Source organism: Astatotilapia calliptera, chromosome 13 (genome assembly GCF_900246225.1).
Source record: "Astatotilapia calliptera chromosome 13, fAstCal1.2, whole genome shotgun sequence".
NCBI lineage: Eukaryota > Metazoa > Chordata > Actinopteri > Cichliformes > Cichlidae > Astatotilapia > Astatotilapia calliptera.
In genome coordinates this window covers 30,914,846-30,935,988 of record NC_039314.1, presented here as the reverse complement: position 1 = coordinate 30,935,988, position 21,143 = coordinate 30,914,846, and the positions used below count along the sequence as shown (strand labels likewise).

At 44.8% G+C, this 21,143-nt stretch overlaps 1 protein-coding gene across 1 annotated transcript in view; it reads right to left on the bottom strand.

Annotated features, from left to right (window-relative positions):
- Positions 1-19,642, bottom strand: part of pdzd8 (PDZ domain containing 8) — a 40,442-nt gene extending 20,800 nt beyond the window's left edge. The window contains exons 1-3 of the mRNA XM_026189446.1: positions 18,597-19,642; positions 6,975-7,100; positions 3,698-3,800 (exon numbers count right to left, since the gene is read on the bottom strand). Coding sequence (XP_026045231.1) covers positions 3,698-3,800; positions 6,975-7,100; positions 18,597-19,477 — 1,110 coding nt within the window. The 5' untranslated portion in view covers positions 19,478-19,642. The remainder of the gene's footprint in view (positions 1-3,697; positions 3,801-6,974; positions 7,101-18,596) is intronic.
- Positions 19,643-21,143: the final 1,501 nt, after the last annotated feature.

Below are 21,143 nucleotides of genomic sequence, written 5' to 3'. Positions count from 1 at the left end.
CCCCCTTCACCTTTAGCACGAACACGCTTCGCATGCACATGTGTGCGTTTGTGATACTACACTATACAGTTATTACCTGTAATAAGCTCTATGCCATCACTCCCTGCTGTTAGTTTAAGTGATGAATAACCAATAAGTGGCAGTTTGTAAAACGCGACATTTCACGATAAAGACAACGTAGCAGTTAGACCGCCAACCAGCCCGTCTGCTGCGAGGGGATCTGAAGACATTTCAAACCCATTTTATGAGGAATGTGTTCATGCTGAGAAACCTGTGAATCCTGGCGTCCTATTAAATCCAATTCACTTACAGCAAATATAAAAATAGCCGTCTGCAGCTTATGGCATGAAGCTAACCGTCAGTGACAGCAGGTTATAAACAGAACAACACCCCCAGCAGCACCACGTCTGCACAGCAAGTCTCAGTTTGTACTAAATACTCATGTCAGACACGCTCAGGTGTGGACAGAGAGCTGGGTAACACGAATCATTAAGCAAACACTAAGAAGCACCGAGCCAAATGTCAAAGCTATCAGCACCAGTTTATCGTAACGGTGAATAAACCGTATTCTGCAACTGAAAAGGAGACGGAACAAATAGAGCTCTAATTAAAACGCAGCACGTCTCGTTCACGTATGGACACTTTCTATTGTTTGTATGGACGAGGAAACAGATATGGCATCACATAAGCATGTCACACAGACTGTCAGGGATCTGCCTGAATAGAGAAGGCCCCCTACGTGACGGCAGACACACAGTGCGGTGAATCGCAGCAGCTCACACTGGGCAAAATGAGGCATAAAATGCTATTAACACAGGACAGGCAACGGCCATATCTGGCAATCAACAGAGGGAAAGGGAGAGAAAGATGGCGGTTTGACCTTTTCCAGATGGTATAGCCTTTAATCCTTACTACAGAGTCCTGCTGGGGACATGCAGACTGGAGACGTCTGATAAATTAGGCTCAAATGCCACCGTGAATCTGCATTTGTATGTGTTCATTAACAAAAAAGGGACACGAGCGCTTTGAAGTGGGTCCACTTGGAGAGGCCTGTGCTCGTGGCGATGCTCGTCGAGTGTGTTCATGCATCTACACTTTCCACTGAGCAAGGCTGGAGTCACACAGCGCCTTCACTTTGTGCCACCTTTCTGTGAAATTGCTCTAAACGTTATAAACAACAATTGTATGATGACAATTACAGTGTTCCCTCATCCATCCATCCACGGTTAGCCTTATTCAGGTCGGGTCACGGTGGGACTGGAACCCATCTCAACCAGTCTGAATGTGGAGAATACGCAGAGCGTTAGTAAAGTGAGGGCCGTTATAAGGACGAAGGACAGCAGAGGTGTTTGAAGCTACTGCAGGACAGGCATATGGTAGGGAGACAGAGGCACTGACAACATGAGAGCAGCGACAGTGAGGTGTGTGGTACGAGTGGCAGATGGGTTCGAGGGGGGGTGGCATTACAACAGGGGTCTGCTCAGAGCCCCTTATGTTTGCAATGGTGATTGACAGGCTGACAGAGCGCGCCACGCGGGAGTCTCTGTGGACTACGATGTTTGCAGACGACACCGTGATCTGCAGTGAGCTTAGAGAGCGGGTGGAGGAGAGCCAGGAGAGGAGGCACGGTGTGGAGAAAAGATGAATGTAGGTATGAAACAGAACGCACGTGAACTACAGCCAGTGAAGTTTAAATATCTCGAGTCAAACACCTGAAGCAGAAAACAAGAGAGGTGAAGGAGTGAGTGCAGGTAGCGTAGACCACGGCCTCGACGGGCGCGGCCTCGACGGGCGCGGCCTCGACGGGCGCGGCCTCGACGGGCTCGACGGGCGCGGCCTCGACGGGCGCGGCCTCGACGGGCGCGGCCTCGACGGGCGCGGCCTCGACGGGCGCGGGGTCTAGCTGTGACAGAAGGATAGCAGAGTGAATGTGCAGTTTACAAGATGGAGACCTGCTATGATGTATGGTAGGGAGAGGCAGAGCTGGAGGCGGCACAGTTGAAGACGGGAAGGCTTTGATTTGGTGCGAGCAGGAAGGAGCAGATTAGAAACGAGTGCAGGACAAAGTTCAGCCTCCTGCAGCCATAAACACACGTTCATGGAGGGACAGCAAACAAACACTGGACAAAGAGTGTTGGATGGAGCTGCCAGGCAGGAGCAATAGATGGAGACCCCAGAACACTCATGGCTACAGTGAAGGCACACGTGTGACAGGATGCTGCGCTAGTGTGAGGCGGAAGCATCTGCTGTGGCGTCCCCTAAAGGCAGCAGCAGGAAAACACAGCATCTAACTGTCCTCTACAGAGCAGCTTTACAGCCGTTTTCATTCCTTTGTGAAGTCTTTGAATCCCTGATATTCAGACACTGATACAGGCGGAGCACATTTCTGTTTGCTAGGCCTCGTCTTCACGTATCCGAGCGTACACATTCAACCTGTCGACTGTGTTTGTGGCGCTGACGAGCTTATAATAATGGCACACTGTGTAGTCCATACAGACCATCTAAGTCCAGCTTTGGTGAGTAAAAGTCTTTTTACTGCTGCTTATAACCATGAACACACACGTCATGTGAGATTTCACAGAGACAAATAAAAAAGCTGAACTTCAGCGGCACAAACCTGATGCTCTGATCGTGTCGTGTAAACGCTGAATAAAAGAAACGCTTGGTGCTGAGATTTTAATGCCCCCTGCTGGACGACAATGCAACTCTCCCAAAGTCATTAAACACCACATGAGAAAACAGTACAGGCCAATTACTGTTCACCACAATAGAAATCATCTTTTGAGGCATCGCAAATGTCATCCAGGAGTGTGTGGCAAGTATACGGGCACCAGGCTGGAGCCAGAGCCACAAATTAAGTCTGACATTTCCCTCTAAAAATGCTCATTAGTCAAACAAGCCGGATGTGATAACTGTAATATCTCTAAATTGCAGCAATTAGAAAAGGTTTGCCGCGGGGACATGAACATTTTCTTTGCCGTGTAAAATGTCAACAATGGGACAATCTCATCAGCCAGAATCAAAATGAGCCTGCATTACTGTCACTATGACAAGGTGTCCAATAAGCAGCACCTGCTAAATAATCTGTGCATTACCCATCAGTCTAATTGAAAAGTGTCCTTCTGAAACTCAGCTGACGGCCTCAGCAATCACACTGGATTGGTACCAATGCAAATATAACTACTTATGTGAGCAAAAACCTGGGTCTCATCTTTGAAGGGCCCAACACAGCAACACAGTTCATCAAAACGCCCTCGATACAGCCTGCTCTCTGTGCTCATGTAGAGCTGTGCAGCAGCGCCCTCTCCTGGCTCGGATGAGGCACTGCTGAATTTTCTAAAACGTTGATGGAAAGACACCAGACACGGCCAAATTCCATCCAGAGTAACTTTGTGCGTTAGAAATGACCTCGACCTGTCCTGTCATTGGGAATAACCAGGACCAATCAGAAGTGGGGATGTGAAGAGGAGGCACAGGACGCCGCGCCGTTTCTCAGTATTACACGTCTGTGGTTTCATGTGTGGACTGGGTGGGTTGTTACTGTGACAATTTTATATCAACAGCATATTTAGAAAGTTGCTCCTGTGTTCAGTCCTTACTTTGACCACTGTATATATTGCTGATACCACCGTCCTGTATTACAACATCGATGTCTGACAGACATGGAGAATAAAGTTATGAAACGAGCTTCCTTTACCTTCTTGATGGAACTGCGAGCCTTCTCCTTCCACTGGTGGCTGCTCAGCTCCAGGGTGCAATGGACGTAGGTTTCTCTGTCATAGGAGCCCAGGATGAACAGTCTGAAGAGCCCCAACAAAAACACATTCAGAGATAGCAGTGAAGTCAGATCTATCCATTGGCCTGAGTGTTTGTAGCTCACCATACTGGACAAGACAGAGTTTGGCCCAAATATGTAAAGGAACTACACAACACGACATGTCTGAGTGTAGCGTTTACACATCCTCTGTGTCGCCTGAGCCAGCACTCCATTGGACTGCCTGTGGGTCAGAGTGTGTGGTCAGCACAGGTGAGCTGCAGGACGACGTGAAGGCTCATGTGATGTGCCTTACTGTCACAGCCAAACACTCAGTCATGAAGCATCTGAGAACATTTACTGCAACATACGCATGTTATCATCAGCACAGGGACCTGTTCTGGATCAGTGCCGTGCAGTCCTGTGAAGAAGCTGACATCTTAATCAAAGTTGAATCTAAATGGTTTCTGGTGCCAAACACAATGCAAAGCCATCCAATGGGCCAGACCGGCCCCGCTGCAGGGGCTTCTGGGACGCCAGTGACTCGACTGGTTTAGATCAGACACATTTAAAAAAGCAGTGGTTTCTTTGCAGGTTCAGACCTGCATGTCAGTGGGAACATGGTTGTTTCGTGGTTTTATGTTTGAGAGCCAATCACTCGTGTGTTTTAGCAAAACCAGCAAACACACAGGTCATCATCATCATCATCTGACTTCTAACCCTCTGTGGGTCTTCCTTGGTCTCTTGTGTTCTGGGGGCCTCTGGATGTCTGGAGTTTTGATCTCCTCCACACCTGCTTCAAGCCCTGGAGGACGTGGCTGTGGCCCCCCCACACCCTCTAGCAGATCATTACATGAAGGAACCTTTTAAAAACAAGCGCGTCCATGCTCACAGGTGTACACACGGGTGATCACACCCACAAACTACACCCTTTTTGGCTCCTACCTCAAAGCACACTGTGTTCTGTTGATCTTATGTGCTGCACAATAATGTTTAACATTTAGTATTTACTGTCATATTCCCATATATCATTGTGATGTTGTTTATTCTATTACTCTTGTTCTCTTCTGCTTGTTTTATTTTTTCTTTCTCAGCAGGTGATCCAGGTGATTGATATATGCATTTTTTTTCTCTGCCCGTTCTGTTGGTTTTTGTCTTTTGCCCTTCTCCCCCGTCCCTCTTCTCAGCTGTTTCTCTTTCCCTCTTTCTTTCTCCCCTTCTTTTCCCCAGTCAAGTCTGTCCCGTATTCAGTAAGTGAAAATAAAATAAACAATAAAAGGTGAATCAAATGGACCATTACGGCAAGGCTGGGATGGTCAGTTTGGTAAAGTAAATCCGTTGGGCATCTTTCTTTGCCTTTAGACAATAATTCTGATGCAAAAGAAGCAAACGGGACAGGCCAAAAAAAAAAAAAAAAATCATCTGACTTCTCACCACCGACTGTAAACTGTAAACATTCCTACTGTACAAGCAGCTCCTCCCACTTTGCCAGTAAGCCTCTTTGTGAAAAGGACAGAGGGAATGGGAAATGGACTCACTCTCATGGAGCGCTCCCACAAAGCGCTCTATGCAACATGCCACAGTCACTGTCTTCTATGCTGTTAAGTACTCCCTAACTAAGAGCAACCTGGGGTTAACATGTTGCCCAGCAATGTTTGGCAGGCAGACTGGGGGGTGGAACCACCAGCCTTTGCATCAGTACCTGCTCTACCCCAGAGGAGTATCACTCTGTGGCTGTAAAGCAACTGTTACATCCCACGTTTATACAAATCTTTGTGTCTTTAAAGTCTGTAACAAAATAAAACAGTTGGAGCAGAGAAAGACAAACACATGACTGCTTCACAGCATGCAGAAAAATCACATCTTATGCTCCAGTAAACCAAGTCCCCAAGACCCTCTGCAGACCCAGTCTGGACTTAACAGACGCACGAATGGTAAACCAGTGGATGCTTAGCTCCACTGGACAGCTTATTAACCACATGATATTCAGTCAGATGCACTTTGTAGTACAGAAAGGGAGAGACACTACATATTTAAAATGTGATTTAGTAATAAGATCCAGTCATTTGGTGGCCTGTGAAACACAAAGCATGAAAGAAACACACATACATCGACGACACGAGCTAACAAAGGACAGAGCTGTCAGTCAGAGCCAGCCGAGGCTAACAGCTCCAATATACACGTGCCAACCTTGGACAGAGGAGGGCGTGTTTGTCTCTGAAAGGAGACTCCTCTGTCCAACATCATGGACTAATGTACAAGCTAAAGTACACACAGGCAAAATGTGACACCATAACAAGCGGGTGTAGTGCTTCCCTTTGGAATAACACATTCCCAGTGGGCAGGGTGTGGGCCAACATAGCATTAAATCTATCGTTTTTATTTCGATAGCATAACATTATGTAGCTCTTTGACTACGTGACCTTAGCAAGTAGGGTCATCTGGAAAAAAACTCTTCTCTCCCAATTACATGGGGTCACGCTGTGGATAGGTCGCCAGACTGTAGGGCTGCCACGATTGGTCGACTAGTCACGATTACGTCGACTATCAAAATCGTCGACGACTGATTTAATAGTCGACGCGTCGTTTGAAGCTTTGTAAGATCCTGAAAGACGCAGGAATAAGTAGCAGGATTTAAGAGTGTAATAACGGACTGAAACAGAAGATGGCAGCACTGCATGTACAAGGATGCCAGCTGCCGTTAAACCCCGAAGAAGAAGAAGCTGTGTCCCAGAATTCATAGCGCAGCCCAGCTCAGTTTCCAACAATGGCGGCAGCTAGTTAGTTTTAATGTTACTCTTATTATTCTTTCTGGGTCACAAAATAAACGTTTAACATATTTTCAGGGAGAATGTAGCTGTGTAAACCTCAAATATCTGCTCAGTTTATCAGGACACCACATATTTTCAAAAGCGCTCCGACGTTTTCGGAGACGTCTGGGAGAACACCCCGGCCTGGTGGTGGACTCAAACTCGGGCTCCACCCTGCTCCCCTTTTTAATAATCAAAATCATAAAATCAGCTAAAGATTTTAATGCACGCCGGTGTTACTAACATGACAAGAATGGCCACGTTGAAAAGTTACCAACATGTATTTAAGTTCTGTTGTGATTCATTTCACGTCTTAGTATTTTAATGTACTTTTGTACAGGGACCCAGTTATACAACTATAGATCAAAGTTGCTGTGTGACAACCTACAAACAGAGATGAAGTGTCTCACCTGCTGCACTCAATGAGGCTGACTTTGAGCCGTCCTTCTACCAGCCGGCTGTCGTGCACTGACAGATCCAAATCACAGGCTGAACCGTGCAGAGGCTGCACTTGGAAAGGAAAGAAGGGCTTGTACCTGGAACAAAAACAGCATACGTTCAGTTAGCTGCCTCCTGACAGGGGACACACACTCCCCTCCTCCTTAAAAGCGAACTTTAATGGGTTACCTTAAAGTAGTGCCAAGCATGTTTCAGCTACCACTCAGTGAACAGAGAATGCTCAATCTGGTCGTTCACATTGTTATGACAGGAAAGACCACAACGAGATTTTAGTGTGACACCAGTTATTAGGGGTGGGGGAAAAATCGATACTGTGTAGCATCGTGATATTTTGTTTGCTAATAATGTATCGATACAGCGACAGCAGAAATCGATATTTTGTTACAAAAAAGTTTTTGCTCTGACTTCAGAGCATGTTGATCCTTTTTCTGAGCAAGAATCCTGATGCTGTCCAAATGTGTTTAACTGTTTTTTATGGCAGCAATAAACAAGACAGTTTACTGATTTTAATTTAAGACATGTTTTATTTTAATTAAGTTTAAAACTTTTTTTATTTAATGTAAAATTATATTTTGTTTTAATTTACTTTCCAATTCTTCAGTTGCTGAAGGGGCTGCATAGTTTTCATATTGCATAGTTCAGAATAGCTGTAATTGTACCAGATGGTTGCATTCAGTTCAGTTGGACTAGACTGTAATACAAACCGTTCAGTTTGTCAACAATAAAACTGAAATGAGAGAAAGACTGAGTGCGAGACTTTGATATTAGATAAATAAATATTGATAAAGTTTACCTTTATGTACAGAATCTGAATATCGCAAAGTATTTAAAAAAATTGCAATAATATCGTATCGTGAGTTAAGTATTGTGATAATATCGTATCGTGGGATGTTTGGTGATTCCCACCTCTACCGGTTATGATACAGCGTTGGTCTAAGCTGCTCGGTAATACTTGTTAGAAGTCTGTTCACATCTGGGAGGGGCTGTGCAAAGACAAATGGAGCAGATGTTCAGCATGTGCACCACCGCAGGCTTCCTGTCCTCGACTCGTACTCCAACGTGGACAATCGGTGGGTAGGCCTGCTGTAGCTTACACATAAATATGTATCAGGGATTTTTGTACGATACTGTGTTTTCAAAGTGTAACAAAATGTAGAAACACAACACGAGTAATGATAATGACATCTGGTTGTAAATATCAGCACCTATTTTGGCCTCTCCCTTTCCTCTGGTGCTCGACAACGCCCAGCCTCATGTGGCGAGAGTATGAAGGTTTTGGGTTCGCCGACTTGCACCCACGCTCGCCTGTCATGTGAGCTGTTGCAATGAAATGTCAGCAACATGAACTGACCTGATTATTGTGCTGTCTTTGAATTCAGCCCTCTGTAGTTTGATAGATCCATCCTTGCCTTCCTTACACATTACCCAGTCCATATCAGTACGGCTATACAGCAGGATATTTCTGCAGGAAATCTACGTCCACACTGTAACTGCAGACTTATTTCAACCCTACAGCGTAACACGTGCACCTCCAGAGCAGTGCAACCACTACACTAGCTAAATGCATACCACAACAACTTGAATGGTGTGAAAGGTTGCAGGGTAGGGATAAAAGGAGTTTGCAGTTATGAGAAGTGTTCCTACGAGTCTTATTTTAAATGCACTATTAAATATCTGCCGCAGGTTCTACATACGATCATATTAGAAACAAAGTAACTCAAGAGCAAATATAGCAACGCCACATTGGTGTGTCCGCTGAAACGCACCAAAGAAAAGATGGAGCAAACAGACTCAGTCTCAACTTACTTGGCCCTCATTGGAGGGCGGCTTAAGTATCCAAGTAGCACAAAAGAAACATCCACAAATATTTCCAAAAATGAAGTGTTTTTCTTTATTTTAAATATTGTCTGATGAGACTGCAAACGTGAATGCAGATTCTCTCAATCTTAACTGAAGCCCTTCATTGAACGAACACAAACACATCAGTCTGTGCAGACACGTGGCAGCACTGCTGCTATCACTGTGTTTGTGTCACTGAACTAACACAGCCTCAGCATGTTTGTGCTCAGACCTCGGCCTGGTCCGGGCTCCGAGCCGTGCTAAAGGGACCTCTGGCTAACACGCCGGGTTCCTGTCGGGCTCGTAGCCGAAAACTAGCTCTACTGTCTGGGTCAACTTTGCTAGCGACGGACAGAGAGAGGCGCTGAAAGGACTGTACTGCTTCAGAGGCAGCAAGCACAGTGTTCAGTCTCATGCTTGGGTCATCAGCTCAGCATTGATGACATATGCTCACTGACGAGTACAAGTTCATTTTGAGTGGATGCTGTTAAAAGTCATTGATCACTTTAAGCTTGAAGTGGTCGTTGTGTCCTTGGGCAAGACACCTTAACTTACCGCCTACTGGTGTTGGCCAGAGGGGCCGATGGCGCGATATGGCAGCCTGGCTTCTGTCAGTCTGCCCCAGGGCAGCTGTGGCTACAACTGTAGCTGCCTCCACCAGTGTGTGAATGTGAGAGTGAATGAATAGAGGCATTGTAAAGCGCTTTGGGTGCCTTGAAAAGCGCTATATAAATCCAATCTATTATTATTATTATTATTATTATTATTAAAAGCGCTCCGACGTTTTCGGAGACGTCTGTTACCCACCAGCTCGACAGCTGACCGGGAGCTCGAGGCTCACTCGAGCCGGCGAGAACAGCGCACTCCCGACGCATCATTTTCAGATCGCTGCGGTCTTTTTGCTACTCAGGTTAAACATGATAAATGAGTCACTTAGATAACTTAAAAATCGTATTGTTTGGCTTTTTTCAGGGTTTGATTTGTTCCTGAGTAAATCGGTTTGGCTGAGATTAAAGTTACAGTTTCACACAAACGGAAAACTGATGAAACAGAATTACTCCAGTGTCCTGTTATATTTGACATAGAAAGAACAGACGCTGAGTTTATTCAACTCCACCGAGATAATCTGCAAATTTCATTCAAGTTTAATAAACTATCATCTTGTCTTTATTTTTAGTGAGCACCTGAAACACTTCCAGCTGTAAGCTCATGATAGTTAGAGCAGATGCTGCTGGACGCCTGATCTGATCAGTCGACTAAACGCAAAAATAATCGGTGACTAGCTGACTGTCAAAATAATGGTTTGTAGCAGCCCTACTTGAAGCTAACAGAAGCAGCCAAATAACTGTTTTAACGGCCCCTCCTTCAGCTGCAAGCAAATGCAGCAGCGATTCATTTACTCAAAGAAAGAACAGCAGCAGCCTGTGTTCAGTAAAAAACATTTAAATAAAACCCACCATGGTGGGAGGGAAACCAGCTTCTTTTTTCCACTCTAACCGTGTTTACAGGCCGTTCCAGTGTTTCTGTCTGACACACTCGACCAAACAAAGCAAACAAAAAAAGAGGAAAAGAAACCGTTGAAGAGCACAGCTGCTCCGACCTCGGTGAGCTGACCTTTGTCCTCAACTGAAACCACAAGTGAAAACAGTAAACATTGCATGTTTCTATGTATTAGAAGGCTTTTTAAAAACTGTGACAGCGTCAGATTAAATCTGCTTTGGGTGAATGAAAACAAACACACCGATGCTGTAACCGCCGTGTGTCTCTGCACAGAGCTGACAGACCAACCCAGAGCCAGCAGCTGAAGAACTGATCCATGTGCCGGGCTCAGGTTGCACATCAGCAGAATGACAGACTCTTTGGAGAAGCAGCTGTTAGCCTCAAACCACATTTCACTATGAGTGCCGATAAAAGTTCTAATAAAGTTATTTATTCACTGCTTAATGCATTAGTGATATGACAGTTTGCAGGGAGAGCTGTATGATGCCTGGGCTAAAGCTCCAGCACACATTTTGCTCCCAGCTGTGCTACTCAGCAAATCCCAAAGTCCAGTCTTCATTACATCATCTCATCACACTCGCTCTGCACGACTGTGGTGATGCAGGCTCGCATGCTTTAGCTGCAGTACTCTCCTCCGCACTCAGCACAGTGTGTCAGCGGCTGAACAATTAAATTTGCAGGTGAAAGAGGAAACAAAGAGCCACTGAGAAGACTTTAACACCTGTGTAGCATGAACATCTCTGATGCCACCCAGCACACCCAGCTCTGCAGAGAAAACAGGGAAAGTCGTCCCAGCATCTCCTGATACGTGATGTTCTGCTGCGTGGCTCCGTGCATATACTTGGTTGTTTACATAAGCTCAGTTCATTCAGTTTGCTTTTATTTATATTGTGCCAAATCACAGCAGGCGCTGAAGGTGCTTCATGTAATGAATGACCCTCATTTAGAGGGTCAGGATTGATTTTAGAGTCAGCTAACAACTCAACAGTAAATCATAACTCATGGAAATGTTAATCATGAAATATGGACAAAGAAGTTATGCTACAAAACAGAGCATCCACTGTGAAATATTGAACTAGTCAGCCCCTGCCTTTTAAAACAGACCTGTTCATAAAGACTGTAGAGGTGGAAGCGTGACGGATGCTGGTGGAGCTCTCGCATCCTCAGCTTGGCTCTTCAGGCCTGAACTCCATCTGATTTGGCTGCTTCTTTTCCTCCACACTAGGGCTGCCACAAACGATTATTTTGATAGTCGACTAGTCACCGATTATTTTTGCGATTAGTCGACTAATCAGATCATCATCCATTGGACATAAAACTACAGCTTATTGCACCAGCAGCATCTGCTCTTATATAACTATCATTAGCTTACAGCTTTAAGTGTTTAAGGTGCTAACTAACAATAAAGACAAGATGATAGTTTATTAAGTTTTAATGAAATTTGCAGATTGTTTCAGTGAAGTTTAATAAACTCCTTGCTATCTAAAATATAACAGGACACCGGAGTATATTCTCCAGCATCTCACACTTCTGATAATCAGCTGTCTGCTTGATGTTTATTCAGCTGTGTAAAAACTATAACTTTAATCTCAGCCAAACCGATTTACTCAGGAACAAATAAAATACTAAAAAAAGCCAAACAATAACATTTTTAAGTTATCTAAGTGACTCATATATCATGTTTAACCTGAGTAGCAAAAGACGGCGGTGGGTTTGAAAACGATTTGCCGGGAGTCCGGTGTTCTCACGGCGCTAGTTAGCCTCGCCCCCGGCTAGCTATCGAGCTAGTGGGTAACAGACGTCTCCGAAAACGTCGGAGCGCTTTTGAAAATATGTGGTGTCCTGATAAACTGAGCAGATATTTGAGGTTTACACAGCTACATTCTTACCTGAAAATATGTTAAACGTTTATTTTGTGACCCAGAAAGAATAATAAGAGTAACATTAAAACTAACTAGCTGCCGCCATTGTTGGAAACTGAGCTGGGCTGCGCTATGAATTCTGGGACACAGCTGCTTCTTCTTCGGGGTTTAACGGCAGCTGGCATCCTTGTACATGCAGTGCTGCCATCTTCTGTTTCAGTCCGTTATTACACTCTTAAATCCTGCTACTGACTCCTGCGTCTTTTGTGATCTTACAAAGCTTCAATCGTCGACGATTTTGATAGTCGACGTAATCGTGGCAGCCCTACTCCACACACTGTGGGCCGTTCTGTCTGCGGGGCTGTGTGACACAAAGACAGCCCTGCTGCATGGATACTCTTACATCAATATTGATTAATATCCCAGTAATGACTTGTTTGACCACCCTAATGGTCACCGGAGTATTCGGGGGGTGCACCACCTTGTATGCAAACGGTTAAATGTTGTTTATGCTACATTGTTTCAAACTCTGTGATCAAGGCATTCCTTTGTCCCCCCCCCCCCCCCCCCAGCCTCTCGAGCTTCTGGGGGGGGGGGGGGGGGGGGGGGGCTGTAGTGTTTTATCACAAGCACATCCATGTGAAGGTTTGTTTGATGTTTGGTAAGCGTCCTGCCCTTTTTATGGCTTCACTGTGCTGTGTTTGGTGAACCAGGGATTGAACCACACACTGGGTGTGGGGGAGATTACCCCGTATGACCAGGATGTTGTTAGAAACAGTTGTGATCAGGTCACACAAACGCACCCCCATGACACACACACACACACACACAGTGCCTTGTCTTTGTAACCAAAGGGGGTTTTACGAGGGGAGGTACTTGTGTAAACTATCGTTTACTGTAACGGGGTTTTCCAATAAAAGGCAGCGAGCGAGGCCGGAGTCGGGGTCATTTTGTGGTAGGATTCGAAGTGCGTTCCTGAGACACCGACGAGGCCTCCCTTGTGTAAGTAAATCGATCGACTGCTGTTGCTTTGTTTTTCCTTCACGACAATAAGTCTCTACACCAGCGGGACGTGGAAACACAGACCCAACACAAATCTTCAAATAACACTGAGGAAATGTTAACATTTTATTGTAAGACCTCTGCTGTTACTGAAGTTTGGCTAACGAACCCACAGAAAGAAAAAAAAGGAGTACTGGCATATTAACCAAAATAAAAGAGAAATGGGGGGTTGTTGTTTATGTTTTCCATTTAGCCGAGGAATCCATGAACCATGCTTGTGGAAAGTAACACGGTGTAAAACACGCCGGGACTGTATGCACAGGCTGTAATGACATCGTGGTCAGCCCACTGTCTGGGACTGCTGCTGGAGAAATGCCTCATGGGTATCACTGCAAGCTCACCATAGCTGCAAAGTACTCAAACACTACTGTGCAACCTTTACACACTGTTATTAAATACACTGGATACATACATGCATGAATAGGACCTTATTCCTGATTCAAGCCCCAGCTGTAAGCAAAGTTAGTGCACGCACGCACACGCACGCACACGCACGCACACGCACGCACACGCACGCACACGCACGCACACGCACGCACACGCACGCACACGCACGCACGCACGCATGCACACACGCACACACCTGTAAGGACTCACAGGAGTCAAGTAGGTCCAAGAGAGCAAAGAGGAAATCATGCTGCTGTGAGAGTCACCGCTACGCTCCAGCACATCGCTCCGAGTGGAACAAGCCCCGCCTTCATCAGACATGGTTAATTTTGTCAGTCTGACAGCTGGACTGTAGGCACGCCCATCAGCAGCAGCTACCTGCCACGTCTGCTCTGACTTGATAAGAAACCGCAGTGAAATTACAAACCACTGACCCGAGTTTCTCTTTCTCAATGACACAGTCGCTCCGCTTCCCTTTCTTCTGTTCCTGTCACTGCATAAACTAAATTGTGTTGCACAGAGCCTCCGTGACCGAGCGTGTCCCACTCTGACTCTCATCATGCACCCAACACAAACACTGACATGAGAACGAAAAATGCACTGTTAAGCTTACCTGTATAAAGCTTCCACTGTTTCATCAGGACAAAGTGTCCATGATGATTTTTAATAATGCAGAGCTGTCATTTCTCTCAGGCTAATAAAGCTAATGTTTGAAATCACAGGCAGGATTGTAGCATCGCCGTTCTCATGCTAATGTTAAGATTTAAAACACGGGGAATTATCTTGACAGGATGACAGCTACGCTGGAACCCTCTGTGGCTCATTACCAAGGTCAGAAGCTCCTCTGAAGGTGTAGTAGTAAATGCAGCATTACAGACAATAGCTACTGTGACCATCACTGAAACCAACACTCAGATGCTCAGCTGCAAGACGAGCGAAGCCAGGAGCAGTACCCTCCACGGGGGAAGACACTGGAGGCCAAGCAGCCAACTCCCTCGCTGTGCCCGAGAAGGACAGCAAGCTGCCCATAGCTGAGGCCAAGCACAGACTCACAGCCTTGGCCTAACAATGCTCGTGTCAGCAGGTCAGGCCAAATTATAGATAATAAAATACGGTTAAAAGTGGAACCTGGGGGCAGTTAGGATTTTGGAAATGCATGTTGTCAAAATGAAAATGACTTGATGTCACAGAATCGACAGCAGCATCCTTTGTCTGGAGTTTGGTACCAACATTTATGAGGACGATTAAACCATCCTTACAAACAACATGAATCGTTATTAACACTGAAAACAGAAGTTATAGAAGCTCCAAGTGGGAGCAAAGTCTGAAATGTGACTCACGTAGTGGGAGAAACTTCGAGCGAGGAATTTGGCTCCCAAATGCGAGTAAACGTGTCAAACCAATGCAGATGCTTCCACCCAGGAGCAGTGCATGCAACAGGAAGGTCATTATCGTCAGATCAAGATGCAAGAGGCAACCATTTAAGAGGGACAGCAGTTCAGCTGCAGCAGCTTCACTCACACGAAGGCCAAGCTTCACATAGAACTGGCTGCGTGTACGTTTACAGTCAGCGACTACGATTAGAAGAAGAAAATGCTCCTCTGCTGCTATGTGATGATATCGAACATCTGCTTCTCAGACTGAAGCTGAAGTATGGGCCGGTGCTCAAAAGGGACCAGTTCAGAACTGGCTGGAAGTCTCATGTTTCCATGGTAACGATGGCTAGGATAACATCTACATTCAGATCTGTCTAAATCGGGATGGGGAGCTCCAGGCCTCGAGACCTGCAGGTTTCAGATGATGATCCAACACAGCTCCTTAAAATGGCTAAATGACCTCCTCAGCGTGTCCCCAGGTAATGAACCCATCATGTGATTCAGGTGTGTTGACCCAGGAAGCTGCAGGACAGTGGCTCTTGAGCCTGGACCTCCCCACCCCACCTCCCGGGTCAGAAACTCTGGTTAACAGCGCACATGATGTTCATGCATCAGTACTTCCGCTAATATAGTAACGTAACACAAAGTGTCCCGAGATGATCGACGTTGAGTCCTATATTGATGCAATTTGGAGCAATATGCACGTGATAGCAGAAGAGCAGCGTTAGCTCAGTGAGGCCAGAGGGTCAGTGCAGTCTCTCAATGGAAAATATCAATGAAAGTGAAGCAATGCTAAAACTACAGACACTGGGCTGCAGGACCTCCATATCCTCAAAAGATGATCACCTCACTTTGTTACTGTGACACATCGTCTGAGTTTTTCTAGAAAGCAGCACGTGGTTTAAAAAATCTACCACAAAAACACAAGTTCAGTTAGGGCTCCAATCACAGCCTGGTCAGCTGTCAATGTGAACATCTGCCTGCACTCTCCAGGAAACACTTTCAGTTTAACGTCCTGTCATTGATGCAAACTGTGGAAAAGTCATGTGTGGAGGACGAGCGAGAGGAGACACTGAGACACCTTTACAGTAATCTAACAAGTCATCAGCATGTCTGATGTTACGGCACCTGCCTCTGTTCTACACGCTGAAGCTGAGCTGAGGAGAGACAGAGCGCCACGGACACGCGCGCCACGGACACGCGCGCCACGGACACGCGCGCCAAGTACAAGGGTTGAGGTAGAATATTCAGGTGTGCTGTACACTTTTGTTCTGGAGAGGGAGCAAGTCAGAACTATCGGGTCTCTGAGGTCACATCGTTTTCAAACCCAGCGCCGTCTTTCGCTTCTCAGGTTAAACATGATATATACGTCACGCAGTTACTTAGTTTTAATGTAACTTTTATTACTCTCTGGGTCACAAAATAAACCTTTAAGATATTTTCAGGCAAGAATGTAGCTGAGTAAACTTCAAATATCTGCTGTTTATCAAGACATCGCATATTTGCAAAAGCGCTCCGACGTTTTCGGAGACGTCTGTTACCCACCAGCTCGACAGCTGACCGGGATCGCTGCGGTCTTTTTGCTACTCAGGTTAAACATGATAAATGAGTCACTTAGATAACTTAAAAATCTTATTGTTTGGCTTTTTTCAGGGTTTGATTTGTTCCTGAGTAAATCGGTTTGGCTGAGATTAAAGTTAGTTTAGAAAAATCAACCGAGCGTGACCGAAGAGAAAACAGATGATGGTTCCAATGCCGGAGAGATTGTCGAACGGAAGAGCCACAGAAGTTCCGTAGTGTGAAGGTATTTCGGCTATTTCAAGTCTGACAAAAAACAGAGTAGCGTGCACTGTAAATTGTGCCGAAAGCAAGTCTGGAAATACAATAAACTGGTGCATGCGTCACACTGTGCGCCACGTTATTGTTTCGGTGAAATTAATTTCTACAATACTGTTACTGTTAATTTTACTCTCTGCAGTGTTTAAATGCTTACATATACACACAGTTACTGTCCCTCCACACTTACGACTCGGTTCTGCTTCTATGCCCCAGCTTTGTTTACTTTTTCCCACCGAGGCTTCTAGACTTCTGATTGGCCAACATTTCTGCACGGTTAGGAATCTAGCGCCACCTGCTGCTTTGGCATGTTCATAGCAGCGTTTTCCTTCATTTCTGCCTTTATGTGTGGACGGGATTATTTTTTAAAACGAAAACGGAAAATCTCCGTTTTCAAAAACACCCGTGTACGTGTGGACGTAGCCTCAGTCTCTGACTGGAAGCGCTAATTCGTCATTCGGCTTTTGTCAGACTAAAGTAACTGTTAAAAGTGTTTGAAAAGCTCAGCTATACAACAAGGAGAGATTGAGAATTTCCTTTTAGTTCTCAGTTTATTTGATATTGACAAAAGTTAGTCAGTTTTGTCTGTTCTTCTGTAAAACAAACTAAGATTTATTTTTAGAATTAATATTTTGTTTCTAAGTGGAATTGACAGTTTAGTCTGTTTCATTTGTTCTATTTTGAAACTTAAACGCTTTAGCGGCTGCCTTTTGTGTAGTTTACAATATTTGCCTTTATTTATCTGAAAAAGTCTCATGTTCCTTAAGTACATCTACCCTGTTGAACTTATTATGGGAAATAAATATTTAAAAACAAGCTGCTGATTATTTCACATTTTACTTGTGAGCAACGGCACATTTAAATCTTACAAATATAGTTATTTGGCTCATATCGTGATAGATATCGTTATCGCCTGAAATGAAAAAAACATATCGTGATATGAAAAAATCTCATATCGCCCAGCTCTAGTCGACTATCAAAATACTGGTTTGTGGCAGCCTAACTGATACCTTTAAAGAGAAGCTTGGGACCCACCTGTGCAAGCTTGCTTTGATTAAGCTTTATTTTCTATCTACTTTTGGATCATAAAACACTTTGTAACCTTTCTTCTTGAAAAGTGCATATAAAACTTGACTTGCTACACGTAAGAAAGAAAAAGGGGAACAGTTCCTCTCTTGAACAGAGCTGAAACTTTCTCACTGCTTAAAAGAAGAACTGGAAAGAAAGTACCATTCAAAGCATGAGCAGAGCTCAGAAAATAATGAATGCTACACAAAGTTAACACTCTTCCAGAGTCTGAAAGGTCTGCCAGCAAAGACATTCTTCATTCTTAAGCTACCGGCCGTAAACACTGAGCCACGGACGGATTGTTAGACTTGCTGCCCGGTGTGCAGTCACCCACAGCACGCATACGACTCTGACCACCTGCATGTTTACTGTCATTTTGAGAGTTTCCCTGATTACTTTATATCTTTCAAGTCATGATATTGTGTCTCAGTGGGTGATTTGTGTGTTTTGTGACCACTCTCTATAACAGAGTCTTTGCGTAGCCCTTTGTGTTTTTGGTCATTCTCTTTGTTGTTGTCTGGTTGTGGGAGTTTGGGGTCTGGGGGCTCTTCCCAGGTGTTTCATTTCTTAGTTTGGTCGTCATCTTTAACATTTCATGGCTTACATGCTCAGCACACTTTACTCCGCTGGGTCTGGACCGTACCTGATTTTGTAGTTGGGTAAGGTGTGTTTCTTCTTGATGACCCGTTTCAGCTGGTTGACTATGATGGAGGTGAGCTGAGGCAGTGGCCTCCCTTCAAACTGGGACTTCACCTCAAAATCCACCAGTGGATCCTCGAGGAAGGAGAAGGACCAGTGGGAGAAGGGCACGCGCGTGAACTGCAGCCTCAGCCTGCCCACCACGCGCCTCATCTTGACGAACAGGTACGCAGACTTTCCGAACACCAGCTCGACGTCGATGGCGAGGTGGAAGCCGCCATTGTACTCGATGTCCACCTCGAAGTTGAGCTCTTCGGGCATCCCGTCCTCGTTCAGATGCGCCGGCTTCATGAGTTTGGCGGTCTTAAAAACCGGCAGCGAATTCCCGAGAGAGAAATCTTTCAGACTGAGTCCCTCCAGGAGCCGACCAGCTGTCTTGGTCTGCAGCAGCTCCTCAAACTCCACCTTAATCTTTTTGGTGAGCCAGTGTCTGACGACGGGAGTGTCTCTGAGCTCCCGGAATAGGAACAGAAAGATAGCGTTTAGGAAATGGCACGTTTCGGCTTTTCCTGCATCGATGGGCTCGCTTTGGGAAGGCGGTGGCGGCTGTTGTTTCGGGCCGCCGCCGGTGACGGCTGCCTCCTGCTGCCGCGTAGAGGCGGCCTCTGGCTGCTTAGATGCGGTACATGTCGTGCTGTCCTGCTGCTGGCCTGCTTCGGCATGATGGCTATTAAAGTAATCCTTCAGCGCGTTACCGGGCACTACTTTGACATACTGCACTGTCCTGCCTACGGGCTCAGGGCTTCTCCGGTATATTAGCAGGAACTGTACTATCAGCGTAACGACTGCACCGAAAACCGCGGAAACGAGTATTAAGTAAATCATGTCGAGCACGCGCCCTGATATCCACTCAAAGTGTTGTGATAACACGAAGCAAGTTCTACTTGGGCGCTCTCAAAGCTGCCATATCATCGGCTTCTTTCCTGAGCTTCTCTTAGCTTCTCACCTGATTGGACGAATGGGTTACGTGACTGTGCGTGATGACGAAATCAGGTTTTGATGCGTTCAAGCAGACTGCGAAACCTGTTGACCGGAGTCACCGGGTTCCGCGGCCCTCTTTGTAAACACGGCTTTCCTTTGGTCACAGTCTTGAACATACGGCTGCCATGTTACCGACAACCATCACTTCCTCTAAATATTCATGTTTATTCTTCATATTTTAGTGCAAATGTATTCAGTGCCAATAGAATAGCTTTATTGTCACCATACAGATGTACAAATGCATCTCCAACTCAGATGAGGGAGAAGAAAGGGGCGTGAGGTGCACAGTTTCTGCAGCACTGTATACATATGATGAACAGTATTTTTTTTTTAAATTTAAATATATATATATATATATATATATATATATATATATATATATATATATATATATATATATATATATGTGTGTGTGTGTGATATACAAATGAACAGTTATGTTATTTCCTCTTTGTGTGGAAAAAAACCAAAAAGCACAAACTAAAAAAATGTGAACGAATTGAACTAAAACCAAATCAAAGGGGAAGACTGTCTAAGACCGTCTAGCATGTTTTTCCTGAACACTCCTGCAGGGGTCACTGGTGTCTTTCTCACTGCGTTGCACTTTTTGTTGTTTTACATTTCAAATGAACAATTAAAGAAAACGCACGAAGACAGGTATCATGAAAAGAAAATAGGCATTGCACTATGACACAGGTGGAGCATGGTGGTGGCAGCATCAAGCTGTGGGGTTGGCAGTAACCACAGAGGGAATGACAGATCCACTGGATCCAGCCAAACAAAGAGAAATCTGTGATTTATCAGTATATCCTACAGTCCAGATGGAATATGGAAGTCACAGGATAGAATTTAGTCTTAGGACCAAAACTCTGAAAGTGTGAAAAACACCCAATCCCCTGAGATTTGGCTCATTTCTGTTCAATAACTGTATATTTAACAAAACCACGTAAAATATGCTACTGTGCCATCCCCTTTAAGAGGTACCTGAACAAATTGATTAATTACAAATCAATGTGTAAAGTTGATTTTCTCTTTTTATTATGCATATTGTTTCCAATACAGCCCTTTTTGAGCCCTTACATCTTTTTAAGTCATCAAGTAAATAGTATGAAATTTTAGGACATTGAAACCATATCTAATATTTAAACTAAGAAGATATGCTATTTTGATTTTAAAAAATAGATAATCCTTTGAATTTCATGACACTACCATGTTTAAGAAACAGTTGGGTTGCGGTTGTGTTGGCTTCATCAGGTGGAGGCTTGTAGCTTGGTTTCACAGCCTAGTGTGAAGCATTAGGAATAGAAATCAGCACCTACGAGACAAGGTCAAGGTCAAGTTTATTTCTATAGCACATTTCAAACAGCCGATGCTGCACAAAGTGCTTAACAATATAAAAATGGCATTAAAAAGCAACAATGTAATACATTAATAAGAATAAAAAACAATAATAGGACAATAAAAGAATTAAAACAATAACTAAAACTATTTCAAATAAGACCAGAATGCC